The sequence below is a fragment of the Hypanus sabinus genome, chromosome 10 (genome assembly GCF_030144855.1).
Source record: "Hypanus sabinus isolate sHypSab1 chromosome 10, sHypSab1.hap1, whole genome shotgun sequence".
Classification (NCBI taxonomy): Eukaryota; Metazoa; Chordata; class Chondrichthyes; order Myliobatiformes; family Dasyatidae; genus Hypanus; species Hypanus sabinus.
In genome coordinates, this window is record NC_082715.1 from 104,678,689 (window position 1) to 104,694,504 (window position 15,816).

Genomic DNA, 15,816 nt, shown 5'->3' on the forward strand with positions numbered 1-15,816 from the left:
TAGGGAACATGATTGAAGCTAAAAAATCTGAAATGTTTTAAATTATCATCTAAGAGACAATGATTTAATGTTATCTTTAATCAAAACACTTTTCTAAGAGTTAAGGTTCTGATCCAAACATTTCTTTCACTTTCTGAACTAACCTACAAATATCAGTCATGTATGTACATTGGTTACAGTAGCAGAGTCTTCAACCAACTGAAGTCTGAGAGGGGAACACATAAAATAATAAAGCAGTTTATCTTGTGAATGTGGTGTTCTACTAAATGCACTTTGGAAAAGACTTAGATCACAAGCCAACAAAACATATTGTATTTGCAAAAAGATAGCTCTACCCAGAGAGGGTGTCCTTAAGTCTTAAATGAAGCTCACAGTTCCAACTGTCACTCTGGAGACTCGAGCACAAAACCTAGACTGATGCTCAACAGAGAGTACTCTCACAGGTATCAATTTTGTATGAGATTTTAAGGACTGTAGATTTTATAAGACATAGGAGTAGAATTAGGCCATCTGGCCCATTGAGTCTGCTCCGCCATTTAATCATAGCTGATCCTTTTTTCTATCTCCTCCTCAATCTCTGTTCCTGGCCTTCTTCCTGTAACCTTTGATGCCATGTCCAATCAAGAACCTATCAATTTCTGCCTTAAATACACCCAACAACCTGGCCTCTGCAGCTGTATGTGGCAACAAATTCCATAAATTTACCACCCTTTGGCAAAAGAAATTTCTTCGCATCTGTGTTTCAAAAGGGTGCCCCTCTATCCTGAGGCTGTGTTCTCTTGTCCTAGACCAAGGGTCGGCAACCCGCGGCTCTTTGATCTCTGTGCTGCGGCTCCCCGTAGTTTGTTAGTTTTTGAAATGTAATTCGAAATTTGAAGATTATGGTGATCTTGTACAATCTAAAAACGTTGTGGAGACCCCATTTCCTGGCACATCCGAACCGGCTCACAATTAGCCACCGTTCCGGCTAAGGGAGATAGCCTACGGGGGTTTGTGAGTACTTGTCTTTTGGAGCATCCGCGCCCACGGGGACGGGTTGAGGGAGGCTTTAAATCAAGGCTGTTTAGTTCAAATAAAGTTACCTTTGACTGCAGTGTCTTTATTTTAGCGCTGCGTGTAGTACTACACCGCTACAACGTGTTTTTTATCGCTATTAATATACATCACCACTGCCAATGCCTGACACCCGCCAGTGCGCGCTTTCTTTTAATTCTTCGATCCAAGGTAGGCTAACTATGGAGTAACCTTCAACCCAACGTCTTTTTTTTGGAGTTCAAAATGTTTTTGTTGCATGCAGAAATGTAATTTCGTTTTCTCTGCAGGAGTTCATCAATTTCATAAATGCAACATATTATAGTTTGTTTATACATAGCATAAAGGCAAAAAAAACCGTTGTATGCAGTGTTATTTCATTTTAAATGTCAAACGGGTTTTGTGGCTCCCAGTGTTTTCTTTTCTGTGGGAAATGGGTCCATATTGGCTCTTTCAGTGGTAAACGTTGCCGACCCCTGTCCTCGACTCTCTCACCATGGGAAACATCCTTTCCACATCTTCTCCATCTAGGCCTTTCAGCATTTGAAATGTTTCAATGAGATCCCCTCTCATCCTTCTGAATTCCAGAGTACAGACCCACAGCCATCAAATGCTCCTTGAATGATAACCTTTTCATTCCTGGAATCATCCTTGTGAACCTTCTCAGGACCCTCTCCAATGCCAGCATATCTTTTATAATCTGAGAAGCCCAAAACTGTTCACAGTACTCAAGGTGAGGCCTCACCAGTGCCTTATAAAGCCTCAGCATCACATTCTTGCTCTTGTATTCTAGACCTCTTAAAATTAATGCTAACATAGCATTTGCCTTCCTCACCACCGACTCTACCTGCAAGTTCATCTGTAGGGCATTCTGCACAAGTACTCTCATGACCCTTTGCATCTCAGATACTTGGATTTTCTCAGTTTAGAAAATAGTTCACATATTTATTTCTACTACCAAAGTGCATGACTGTGAATTTTCTAACATTGTATTTCATTTGCCACTTTCTTGCCCATTCTCCAACTCTAAGTCCTTCTGCATTTTACCTGCCCTCCACCAATTTTTGTATCATCTGCAAACTTGGCAAGAAAGCCATCTATTCCATCATCCAAATAACTTAAATATAGCATAAAAAGACACTGTCCCAACATTGACCCTGTGAAACACCACTAGTCACTGGCAGCCAACCAGAAAAGGATCTTTTTATTCCTACTTGCTGCCTCCTACCAATCAGTCAATGTTCTAACCATGTTAGTAACTTCCCTGTAATACCATGGGTTTTTAACTTGGTAAGCAGCCTCATGTGTGGACCTAGTCAAAGGCTTTCTGAAAGTCCAAATATACAACATCCACTGCATCCCCATCTTTCTACTAATTTGGTGCCATTCTTTACCAGTAGAGCCACACCACCCCCTTTGCCTACCTTCCTATCCCTCCATCATTACTGGCAATCTGTAGTAGTGCAACAACATCATCCACCTTACTTCTTACATTACTCACATTTAGATACACGCTTTGAGTATCATATTTGCTATCCTTTCTGATTCTGTATCCCTAATGATTTGATACTCAGCCTGTTGGCTGCAACTAAGTCCCATCACCTGCCTGCCCTTCCTGACAGTCTGATTACACATTATCTTTACTTTTTTACCTTCCGTCTTTTCCTGAGCCCCCTCACTCTGGTTCCACCCCACTGCCAAGTTAGTTTAAACTCTTCCCAACAGCTCTAGCAAACCTGCCCACGAGAATATTAATCCCCCTCAGGTTCATGTGCAACAGGTCATACCTCCACCAGAAGAGATACCAATGATCTAAGAACCTGAAGCCCTCTGCAACAGCTTCTCAGCCACACATTTATCTGCCAAATCATCCCGTTTCTACTCTCATTGGCACATGGCCCAGGCAACAATCCAGAAATTACTACCCAGAAGGTCCTGCTTGTCAGCTTTCTACCCAGCTCTCTAAATTCTCTTGTTGCCTTTCCTTCCTATGTCATTGGTAGCAATATGTACCAAGACATCTGGCTGCTCCCCCGCCCTCTCCAAAACGTTGTGGACGCGATATGAGACATCCCTGACCCTGACACCTGGGAGGCGACATACCATCCGGGTGTCCCGTTCACGTCCACAGAATCTCCTGTCCGTTCCCCTCACTATCGAGTCCCTATCACTACCACTCCCTTCTTCTCTCCCTTTCCCTTCTGTACCACAGACCCATGGAGTGTGCCTGTAACCTGGTTGCCATGCCCACAAAAGTATCACAGCAGAATACTTGCTTTTGAGGGGAATAGCCACAAGGGTGCTCTGCTCAAACTGCCTATTTCCATTTCTCCTGACAGTCACCCATCTATTCGCCTCCTGCAACTTCAGGGTGACTACTTCCCTGTAACTTTGATCAATTATATCCTTGCTCGTCTGTAAAACGACTTACTCTGTTAGATGAACATAAAAGATCCTGTGAATCTTGGTGAGCACATATTGGTCTCTGTACTTCCTTGAGTATAACATTGTCTGCTCTTCAAAACTGGGGTTATGAAAGGTACCACATACAGTAAACAAACATTTCTTTGACTCAGAAAACAAATCTTACATCTGTTAGGGACAGTTTCCAGCTCATGAACTTTGAATTTTACTCCTGCTAAAATATTGTAGAATTTTTTGGCACATTGACAATTAAATTGCAATGTAATAAACTCTTGCACTTTGACTCTGTTGATTAATTTCCAAATGCTGTAAACTTATTCAGTATCATTTTTAATTGCCAGATCCCTGAGCTTTCTGAAATTATTTGAAACGTTCTTCGAAATTGTTAGGTTAATATGCTGGACTCACCAAGCTAAAGGATAAGACATCTGACACATACAAATTATTTTTTTATATAATGCACCAAAATATCCCACTCTTTACTATTATGTCAAGTCAGGGCATCAAAACTAATTCAATGTAAAAAAAAAGCACGCTAAGAGTAACACTAGGTAAACCGAAGTGTACCAAAATGAAGCAGATGCAACACAGAACTACTGCACACAAGACTGCTTAACAAAAGCAGATGATATTACAGGAAAGATACCAGCATGGATAGAAGATTGGCTGACTGATGGGAGGCCAAGGGTGGGAATAAAGGTGGCCTTTTATTATTTGCTGCTGGTGGCTAGTAGTGCTCTGCAGGGGTTGATGTTGGGACCACTTATTTTTGCATTATATAGATAATATGAACACAGATAGGAGAATAGATGGTCAAGTTTGCTGGTAATACAAAGATAGGTGAGGTAGTGTTGATGAAGCAGGAAGTGTGAAGGACTTAGACATATTAGGAAAATGGGCAAAGAAGTGGCAGATGGAATACAGTATAGGGAAGTGTATGGTCAACATGCTCTTTGGTAGAAGGAATAAAGGCTTAGAATATTCTCTAAACAGAAAGATAATTAAAACATCAGAGGTGCAAAGGGACTTGGGAGTCCTCATGTAGGATTCCCAAAAGGTTAATTTGCAGGTTGTGTCGGTGGTGGAACTTAATGCCATAGGTGGTTATAGAGGCCAAGTCAGAATCAGAATCAAGTTTATTAGCACCGGCATGTGATGTGAAATTTGGGTATATTCAAAGCAGATATTGCGAGGTTCTTGATTAGTCAGGGCATCAAAGGTTATGGGGAGAAGGCAGAAGAATGGGGTTGAGAAGGATAATAAACCAGCCATGAATAGCAGAGCAGATTTGAAGGGCTGAATGGCCGAATACTACTCCTATGTCTTAAGGTCTTATGCAATACAGTCGGCCCTCCTTTTCCACGGGGGATTGGTTTCAGGAACTGCCGCAGATACCAAAAAACATGGATGCTCGTCCCTTATTTAACCTGTCTCAGTGCGTTTCAGTGCGGGTGGACTTCAGGACCTGGCGGAGCTCAGGACCTGCAGCCCGCAGCTGCTGCTGAATCCGCAGTGTTTCTGTTTCTTTGACAGAAAATTATCACAATTCAAACTAAAGTGGAAATAATAAAGACATCAGAAAGAGTTGAAACACCATTGGTCATTAGAAAAGTATTAGGCTATTGTCGGTCAACGATCGGAACAATTATAAAGGATAAAGTGAGAATAATGGAGCATGTGAAAGGCCCTGCCCCGATGAAAGCTACAATTATTACTAAGCAACACAGTAGTTTAATTATTTAAATACATATAAAGTGATTTATATGCATGGAAAGATAAAATATATACCATATCCCAGGGGTCACCAACTTTTTTTGCACTGCAGACTGGTTTAATATTGATAATATTCTTGCAGACTGGCCGAAGGGTGGGGGGGGGGGGGCGGTGTTAATCACAACCGGAATATAGGTGATAAGTCAACTATAAGTCACCTATAAGTCAACAGCAACATAACATTTTAAGTAATGTTTGGAAATTAAACACACAGCGCATATTTTCCTTGTATGAACATATAAAATCATTGCAACACACCAATATCACTGAATCAGTGGGAGCCCTGGGCTTGTTTCCCTGCAACAAGACGGTCCCATCGAGGGGTGATGGGAGACAGCGATACTCGAAGAGGGTTCCTTATGTCCAGACTATTCCGCAATTTAGTTTACATTGCATTTATTGCAGAAAAACCTGTTTCGCAGAAATACGATGTTGGAAATGGAAGCAACGTTTTCAGTGCTTTCGTGGCTATCTCAGGATATTCAGCCTTGACTTTGATCCAGAATGCCGGCAGAGATGTTATGTCAAATATACTTCTCAGCCCATTGGCATTTGCAAGCTCGAGGAGTTGATCTTCTTCCTGTGCTGACATGGATGACTCACCGGGGACATACACAAATGGATCACAGACTCATTCCTTTGCAGGTCTTGGGTCATTTGCAGTTGGGAAGTAACGTTCGAATTCTGTCGACAGTGAAGATAGGTGATCGCGCACCAGCTGTGAGAAGGACGGTGCAGCCTCTGTCTCTCCCAAAATCCCAGCTAATGTTGGAAACATGTCAAATATGCCCCTAGCCACTCGCCGTCCCCACAGTTCCAGTTTGGCTTTGAAAGTAGACACTTTATCTGCCAACTTGAAGACAGTTGTCATTCTCCACTGAAGAGACAAATTGAGTTCATTGAGGAGGTTGAAGACGTCACACAGATAAGCGAGTTTTGCTATCCACTCCTCGTCACTGAATTGTGCTGCCAGTGGTGACTTTCCTCCTGAAAGAAATCTCTGTAGTGGCTCTCTTAACTCAAAAACCCTGGCCAGGGCTCTCCCCCTTGATAGCCACCTGACTTCAGAGTGCAAGAGAAAGCGCTTGCGCTCTGCATCCATTTCCTTGCAAAGCTGCTCAACAGACGTGAACTAAGGGCTTTTGCTTTGATGTGATTGATATCTTCAACAATGTCACTCAACACACTGTTAAGATCAGGTGACATTTTTCCGCTAGCCAGCATTTCCCTGTATATGACACAGTGTGTAGACTGGCATTCACGAGCAACCTCTTTGACTTGGGTAGTGAAACCAGACAGCCGTCCAGTCATAGCTGCAGCTCTGTCTGTGCATATTCCAACACAGAATGACCAGTCCAGTTTGCCTGACGTGTAGTCATTCAAAGACTTGAATAGTTCTGCCCCAGTTCTGCAGTGCACACAACATATCCTCATGCACATCGTCTTGAAATATATATGGCACATAAACCAGCAGTATTGCCCTGTTGTCGACATCGGTAGACTCGTCGACCTGGATACCATACCACGGTGACTCGTTAAGTCATTCCAACAGCTGTGCTTCGATGTTCTCCGCTATGTCATCGATTCTCCTTGAAACTGTGGTAGCTGGAAGAGAAACCTGTGCCATCTTGTTAGCTGCAGCTTCTCCCAATAGTTCAGGGCACATGTCCTTGGCAGCAGGCAGAATCAATTCTTCACCAACAGTGAGAGGCTTCTTAGCCTTAGCAATACAGCTAGCCACTAAGTACGACGCTCTCAGAGCAGCAGCATTTGTGGAGGTGGTGGCTCTCAGCACTTGCTTCTGTCACGCTTGCTCACGGTTTTTCCGTTCAAAAAACTCAACGGGTTTGTCTTTAAGTGCAGGGTGCCTGGACTCAAGGTGCCAAAGAAGTTTTGAGGGCTTCATTGCCTCATTAGACAGCTTGTCTCCACATATCACACACAGGGGGCTTGAAGCGTGCAAGACACCAGTCGCATTAAAGCCATATTTTATGTACGACTCGTCACATTTTCTGTTGAAGGAAGCTTTCTTTTTTTTGCAGTCTCGGCCTCAGCCGTCTCTGCGTTACCATCATCATTAGGCTTTTTATGTCCCCTACCACCTCTTCCAAGGAAACTCTCAAGAAACGTTTGTTTTTTACTCATCAAGTAGTTGTAGGTTAATGACCAACTAATGACTTCGCGTGCATTCAAGTTCAACAGTGGGGGTGACAGGGAATGAGGAAAGGTGCAGCTGACTCATATTGTTTCATATCACCAAATCATATAATTTCTAGGCGGCCTAGTTACACATGCTTTGCAGCTCAGTACCTGTTCCGACTTGCGTACAAATCCGACTTAAAGACTGCCTGTACTTTAAATCATCTCTAGATTACTTATAATACCAAATACAATGTAAATGCTATGTAAATAGTTGTTATACTGTATTGTTTAGGGATTAATGACAAATAAGAAGTCTGTACATGCTCAAACGACGAGTGCTGGAGAGAGAACTTCCAGGTTTTCCCGACCTGCAGCTGGTTGAATCCGCGCATGCAGAACCCGAGAATAAGGAAGGCCAACCGTATTTCAGTGGGCTGTAATCATCGCAGGAAGACGCTCATTGGTAAGTCAGCATGAGGTTTGAAAAGAGCTCGGGGCCTTTTGGAACTTTTTAGTGGGCTACAATCATCATAAAAAGACATTTCTTGCTGAGGAAGTGCAAAGGGTAAAAGGAGCTGGGGTCTTTCAGAATGTTTTGGCAGACTGCAATCACAAAGATCCTGTAGGGACTCGGCAGGAGCCAATAAAATGAATCAAGGTGTATACAGAGTGGCTGGTGTTAAGACTGACCAAGCTTTGGCTCAACAGGCTTAGGGAAGAACAGGTGCAGGCTAGAACATTAACTTGAGAAGTGAGAGGTATAACAAGTGTAGATAGGATGGTAGTTCAGGCAGTTTAATGCTCCTCCTGTGAGATGTGGGATCTCAGGGTACCTGACAGTCTCCCTGACGACTACAAGTAAATGGAGCTGGATGTACTCAGGATCATCTGGGAGGGTGAAAACCTCCTAGATGAAACTTTTAATGAGGTAATGACATTCAGAGTGCAGGCTTCAGATAGTAGATGGGTGACCATCAGAAGAGGCTAAGGGCATAAGCAGTCAGTGCAGGGTTCTCCTACTGCCATTCTCTACAAGTATACCCCTTTGGATACTGCTGTGAGGTGATGACCCATTGGACCACAGCAGCAACAACCAGTGGCAGTATGTCTGGCTCCAAGACTCAGCAGGGAAGGGTAAAGCCAGGCACAGAGACAGTGATGACTCAACATCACTGTCACTGTGCCTGGCTTTACCCCTCCCTGCAGAGCCTCAGAGCCAGAACTCAACAGTCAGAGGGATGGACAGGAGATTCTGTGGCTGTGAAGGAGATGCCAGGCCTAGAAAGGGTGGATGTGGATCAGCTGTGATACTAATAAATGGCAGACTTGAGGAGCTTCTTATAGCTTTATAGTCTCTATGGCAGAACAAGGTTGAAGGGCTGAATAACTATCACATGCTTCTATTTTTCAATGATTTTACATTGATCATCCAAGTTCAAGATGATGACCATCTCAATAATGGATTTTAACAAGCTGCACTTGACAGCCACTGGCTTTATCATCATTGGGTCCTTTGTATCAGATATCTCGTGGATCACCACTGACTAAGAAAACAACTGAACCAACCATACAAAGACTGTGGTCACAAAAAGGAGAGAAAAGGTTGCCTGTGGTAACTAACTCACATCAACACACAAGTTATTCCCATCAACACACAAGTCAAAAACAAGTAAGAAATTTCTCTATATGCCTTAATGAAGGCAGCTCCAACAACACTGAACTGATTGAACATCATTTGGGACAAAACACAGTCACACTGTGAATGCAGTGCTTCATATCTACAAAATGCAATTCAGATACCCGTGCCAGGTACTTTGAATGTATCGACTAATTTGTGCCTTTTACTGGCAAGAATAAGAGTAGTAAGCACAATAAGGAAATCACAACATCTGCCAATTTCCCTCCAGGTCATGAACCATCCTGACTTACGAATATACAGGCAATTCCTGGATTATGTAAGGGTTCTGCTCCTGAGAACTGTCTGCAAACTGATTGGTCTGTAACTCAGAAATATCTGTTTACTGTAGCTATCTTTATATCATTCTATGTTACATTTATTTCTTTCTTTTTATCAAATATCTTCTATATGCACTCTAACACCACCCAAACGAACGGAATTTATGCTATATCCAGTTATTAACGAATACAGAACATCTTATAATCTTTAAAAATTATGGGAAAACTTTTGTAAAGTCAGATTTCCATAACCCAGGGAGCCCCAGTAAGGCTGAAGAACATGATTCATACCCACCACGATTAGTGATTAGAACTGGGGTGGGCAAACTTTTTGACTTGTGGGCCACAAAGGGTTCTAAAATTTGACAGGGGGGCCGGACCAGGAGCAGATGGACGGAGTGTTTTGGTAATACACCTCATAAGAGAAAATAAAATATCATGGGATATGTAGAAAACATATGCTTTAATTTCAATTGAAAATGAACAAATGCATTACAACAAAATATCTGTCTCTGAAGTCCCATGGTATTTAGCTATTTATTGAAATGACTTTTAAAACACTGAAAATTAAATGAATAAAATACAGCTTTTTTTAATAGTAACAGTTATTATTTTAAAGCACTGAAAATTCTGTTATCCTTCAAGATATTATCATCATCACTCTCCTCCTGACTGTCTTTATTTCAAAAACGGTAGTAGATGCAGGTCTACTTGTCCTGCTCCTTCTTATTCAATTGTCCCCGTGCCAAAACTCAACAACGACCCGCACAATGACAGAACAGTGACAGCGCGCCAGTATGCGGAGCGCGTTATTTGATCTGGAGCGCATTTTTTATTTTGAGAACGTACGTGCACCTGCGCACTACTCATGTCCATCACTTAACAGAAATGACATGTAACATGTAAGGCTTATTGAAAAAAATATTTTCAAATGCATTTTTTACATAACACAACGAAGAAACTTATTTTAAATTTCAGTGGGAACAGTGTTGTTGGTCTCCCTTTTTAGCCAGCGCATCAAAGTCTGGATTTAGTTTTGTTGTGGCGATTCTCAGGATGGATCTGAGGTGTTGGTCAGTTAACTTGGATCTGTGGCTGGCTTTGTTGATGTTCATGATGCTGAACGCCTGTTCACACAAATAGGTTGAGCCGAACAAAGAGTAAAGCGCAAATGTGGAGTAATACGCTGCACCTCATCAAAGGTCAATGTATACAGAGTGCGTCATCTATTGGGAAAACGCCAGAATTGCGGGGAAAAAACGTTAACAAGGTTTATTAATATAATTTCATCATGTTCTGCGGGCCGGATTAAAAAGCTTAATGGGCCGCATATGGCCCCTGGGCCGTAGTTTGCCCATGCCTGGATTAGAACATTACTAGTGACACATGGATTCTGCAAAATGAATTAAAACCAAACTTGGCAACAGTAACAATTACATGAAGCTACAGGGAATATTCTCTTAAGTGACAGACATTTACTTACAGTTTCTTCAACTGGTGCATTAGAATCAGCTTCTACTTTGATTGACGATATTGAAGGATTTGCATTAGTCTAAAGAAAAGAAAAGCATACATTGAAACATTATATGCAAAATATGAGGCACATTAGAAAGCCAGCAAATGGTTATCAGAATATTATGTCCTTTTTCATCACATGATATCCTTTGTTCCAACCTGAAGACTTTAGAACCACTATAGTTTCTGAAATTTGCCTCGATTAATATTTAGAATTAGAAAAAATATCAAAGTATTTGATTCTTACACTTTTCGTCACAAAGAACTTTATGATTTTAACAAGATCCAGACCAGATTGTTATTCTGTTCTGTGAGTTGTGTCTTTGGCTATCACTGTGCTCTACCAGTGGACTCTCTAAGGAATCCTACAGGGAAGATGATTTTATACAGACTTCCCAGCTCTAAAGATAGGAAGCTGCCTGCTGAGTGCATCCTAAGCTCAATAACCCAATGAAGTCAAAGGTTAGAAAGCCAAACTCCACAGAAGATAAATAGATCTTTTTAGTTGTTATATTGATAAATTTTAAAATGTTTAATTATAATTGCCAACTTTTAGTATTTTAATATCTTAAATTAATTTTTTTAATGTTCCTATTTTAGTTTTCTTTATAAACCTCAGGACATTGCTGCAGAAATTCCATTATCTAATGCAAAATACAAAACAACATTTCTGGAGTAGTAAGTCATGTTCAGTTTTTACAGTTTATGCTTCTATGTTAGATACAAATGTCATGCCAATACCCAGAGTTGTAGCTGAGTTTAATTCAATTACACAGAAATAAGTATTCTAGATACTTTGTGAATCTACTAAACAACCATTGAAGATGGGATGAGGGGCTGGCCATTTGAGATGGGAACAGCTCTGCACTACACTACATCACGCTGACATGTTGCAATGGCCTCCCAATATAATGCAGTGCCCTTCCGTGCTGGAAGAGAAAGTATGCCCTCGAGCAAGCAGGCTGAGATTCTGGGGAAGCAAATCTGCCTCACTACGTCTCAAAGTGAAGATGAACGGAGCTGAACTCCAACCTAAAGTTTTAACGTGACATTTGGTTGCAACATGGAAACTGAGAACTTGTAAATGCTGAGCATGACTTGCTACTCTAGACAAAAAAATGTATTACAGATGAATCAGCCTGCAAGTTCCTCCACTTCTTCACACTATAATTCACTAGAAGACCCTGAACTTAAAGAAAAACAATATTAGTCTGAAATTCTTTCCATTAGCATGGCAAACTTATATTGTTATGATAGTTGAAGTGTGAAACTAGTACACTGAGATCCATACTGGAAAATGGAACTCCTGCAGCAAGGTCCTGAAGTTTATCAATAGAGTTGAAATAGAAAATGAGGCTGCTATTGAACATGAAAAGAATGACATGCATTAAGGAAAAAATGGAGACAGAACATCCCAAAACAAACCTTGAATAAAACAGGAGAATACATACAGTAACTGTCCATTCTATGACAAAGTGGCAGATTTTATAATCTTTTATTCTGCTTTTCCATTCCTGTTTCACTAAGGTTGGAATTGGATTTATAACCACAAGGCAAAGATTATCTACTTGATTATTGACACGTACGTCAAGAGTTCCACTGTTACAAATATGAGGTTGACCACACTAATGGAAAGAGTTTCAAAACTAAAATTGTTCAGGTTCTTCCAGTGAATAAGTGTGAAGGGCAGTTGGACCTGGAGACTGATTACCTTCAACATGAATTCATAGTCATATCCACCCTTTTACCAGCTACAAAGTTTTATAAAGTGAAAGGCTCACAATCCATGCTACAGATATACACTCTCAATGCAAGTATCTTAGAGCATTCTACTGAGTATTTGGAGCATAGTTAAAACTATCTAACTCATGAGATAGAATACTATCACTGTGAGCTGTGCCCAAGATGGAGCTGGTAACATAAAGCGATGCTTTACAGGCTGCTCACAAAGCTTCTAGATATACCTCTTCTGAACTACATCTGCAGCCTATATTTTCCCTTTACGTAATGTACTTTTAAACTGTAGTGACTTTCTGAATACTTATTGTTTACCTATTTTTTTTTCTTTTTGTTTTTGCATAGTTTGTTGTCTTTTTGCATATTGGTTATTTGTCCATCTTGTGTGCAGGTTTTCATTGATTTTATTGATATTTTTGTATTTATTGTAAATGCCTGCAAGAAAACAAATCTCAGGGTAGTATATGGTGACATGCATGTACTTTGATGACAAATTTATTTTGAATTCTGAACAGGTGGTGGTAACTTTTATTTTTTTTATTTTTTGTACAGAATGTTAGACTCTTATGAAGAATGCTATCATTTTTAATCTCTCCTGTTTTTCCAAAAAATCTTCAAACTAATTGCTAATCAAGAACTTTTGACCCAGATGAAAACTTTTCCAAGAGCTTAGAGGAGACTCAACTTACAAATCTTACTTCTCCAATAGCAGGTTGTTTGAATTCTAGAACATCTCAATCATTATTGCAAAAGTGAGAACTAGAACCTAGGACTATAATGTAAAAGTAAATTTTCCTGGGAGTAAAAAGTAGATGCCATTTCCTGGGCTAAGATATATGAAGGAAAAGAGGTATTAAATGAAATGCCTAAGGAAACTACTGTTACTTTTATTGAGGGCAAAAACATTATTATTTGAAAAAAATGTGAGAATATTTGTGAAAGTATTAAAGTACATAACTTTAAACAGCAGTGTTTTAATTATTCAGGTCTCCTGCCCCCATCAGGTGCTCTTTCTAAAGGAACCAGTAGAACTTAATACATGATTTCATTTCTGGGTACTTTTCGCACAGTCACCCAAGTGGTTCTTCATTCTCATAAATCAATTTTATTCTTTCAATTATATCTTGTATTCATTTTTATTTTCCACTTGTCTTTCTATCTGCACAGTAACTTCTCCAGCATCTTCCTCCATTACTCTTTTCTCTTTTCAATTTCTATTCTCCCTCAGAGCTGCTTCATCATAGGGACATAATTCCAGGAACTCCCCCAGAAGTGGAAGTGCTTACTCACAATATGTACTATCGCTAAAACTAAACTGAGAAGTTTCAACTGAGAGAGAGCGGGTGTATGCCTGGGTTTGCAATTGTGATATGACTCACTCCCAAGAACAGACTTTTTTTTTTACAACCTTGTATTAAGCAGGGATCAACAAGGTAACAGCCAGGAGTATCTAACCGCATTAGATATCAAGTAATGACGTGGCTTAAGTTTACGATGCAACATTGGCCACAAACATCCTTGATGGTTATTATTTTCCACAAGTTTGTAATTCAAATGAATACATGAGAAATTCTTAAAAATATTATGCTGTAGATTAAAAAAAATAAAAAGGCGAAGCTGATTTTTAAAGTAACTGGACTTCATGGGTCCCTTGAGAGCCACCATGCTGACTAAGGAGAAGGAGCATAGCAAAATGACATTGCATGATAACAGCGAAGTCTATGGGTTTGGTCAGATATATGTGCCTGGGTGTAAATCCCAAGAGCTATGCCCCTTAGATCTTTATTTTAGAAGAATAATGTTTGCAGAAAAGCAGACTGTGAATGAACTGTTGTCAGAATACAATGCACTTTTCTGGCCAGCTGGAAACAGTTTGTATGGCCTAGGATGTTGGAAGGATGGCTTGCTCGACTGCCTTAAAGACTTGTCTGAGGTACTGTAACTGGTAAGCCTGCATAAAATGATGAGGCTAATGCAGCAGGTGGATGTCTTCTGCACTGTAGTCACGAAAATTGCATGAGAAACCTGAAGTAACAGCCTTCAGAAAGCTGTGTTCTCAGATCTCGCCTAGACTGATTACTGCACATTTTAATTGTCAAATCAGTGGCTTGAAATAATAGTGCAGAATAATCTGCAGCTGCCATATGGGTAACAGAAACAAGGGTGAGGAGAAGAGACAGAGAGTAAAAATTTAAAAAAGCTGCAAATGCTGGAAATGAGAAATAAAAAGAAAATGCTGGAAACACTCAAGCAGTAGCTGTGGAAGGAGCTTCAAACTGAAAATAGTTAAACAGAACAGGGGGGAGGTGGAAAAAGAAAATAAGTGACTTAAGTAGCAGAAAGCGGGGGAGGGTAAAAGGGAATACCCTGTTAGGGAGAGGTCAGGATTGCCATGGTGAAAATCTGTCATTGAAATTACCTAGTTGATGGGTTCATGAGGGTATAAGGAGAGAAATAACATTAATGAAAGCATTTAAAAACTAAGAGACAAGCAGAAACAAAGGAATAAAAATGCTGCAAAATGCAGAGTTGTGAGGAATCTCAAGCAGCTCAGGCAATAATACTGGACAAAATATACCAAGCCAATAGTGCAGAGGGATGTTTTATAGCAGAATCAGTCAATTCACTGACCGAATGCGTAACCAGAAGCTGCTGAATTCAATTGAATCTACAATGCTGCAACATGCACAGATAAACGACCAGGTTACTGACCCTGAGTTTCCAGTTGCACATCACTTTAATTCTCTACCCCATTCCTAGGGCTGACCTATTTTCCTGTGGCCTTGTGTACTGTTAAAATGAGGCTCATCATAAGCTTGAATAATAACACATCAGACTACTCCTCTCCACCTGCCATACCACACTCCTCTTTCCCTCTGATGATAGACAGCAACTGTCACACTTTGACAGATGGATAGAATGAACACATAGCTTTGCTGGTTGAACAATCTTCTTAAGCTCCAAAATGGTCAGCTCCCAATGGAATTTATAGCATTGCTCTATTCTCAGGTTGTAAGAATCATCAATGGCCTTTTCCTCCTTTATCTCACGTCCACTGTTTGTCCCCTTAATTCCAATTATTATTCTTCTCCTCTAGGTTGGAGCAGAGAGTTTCAAGATATTGAACATGGCGTTTTAAATCTTCAGAAGTTAAGTCAATGCGAGATAAATGTTCAGCATGTTCATCCACTCTAGCATTAATCTGATCCAATTTGACATTCAGCTGGTTGAAAGAAG

General features: G+C 40.5%; 1 protein-coding gene across 2 annotated transcripts in view; it reads right to left on the bottom strand.

Annotated features, from left to right (window-relative positions):
* Nucleotides 1-15,816, bottom strand: part of ahi1 (Abelson helper integration site 1) — a 191,103-nt gene that overhangs the window by 29,758 nt on the left and 145,529 nt on the right. For both annotated transcript variants that reach the window (XM_059982486.1, XM_059982485.1), the window contains exon 23: nt 10,811-10,879. In XM_059982486.1, coding sequence (XP_059838469.1) covers nt 10,811-10,879 — 69 coding nt within the window. The remainder of the gene's footprint in view (nt 1-10,810; nt 10,880-15,816) is intronic.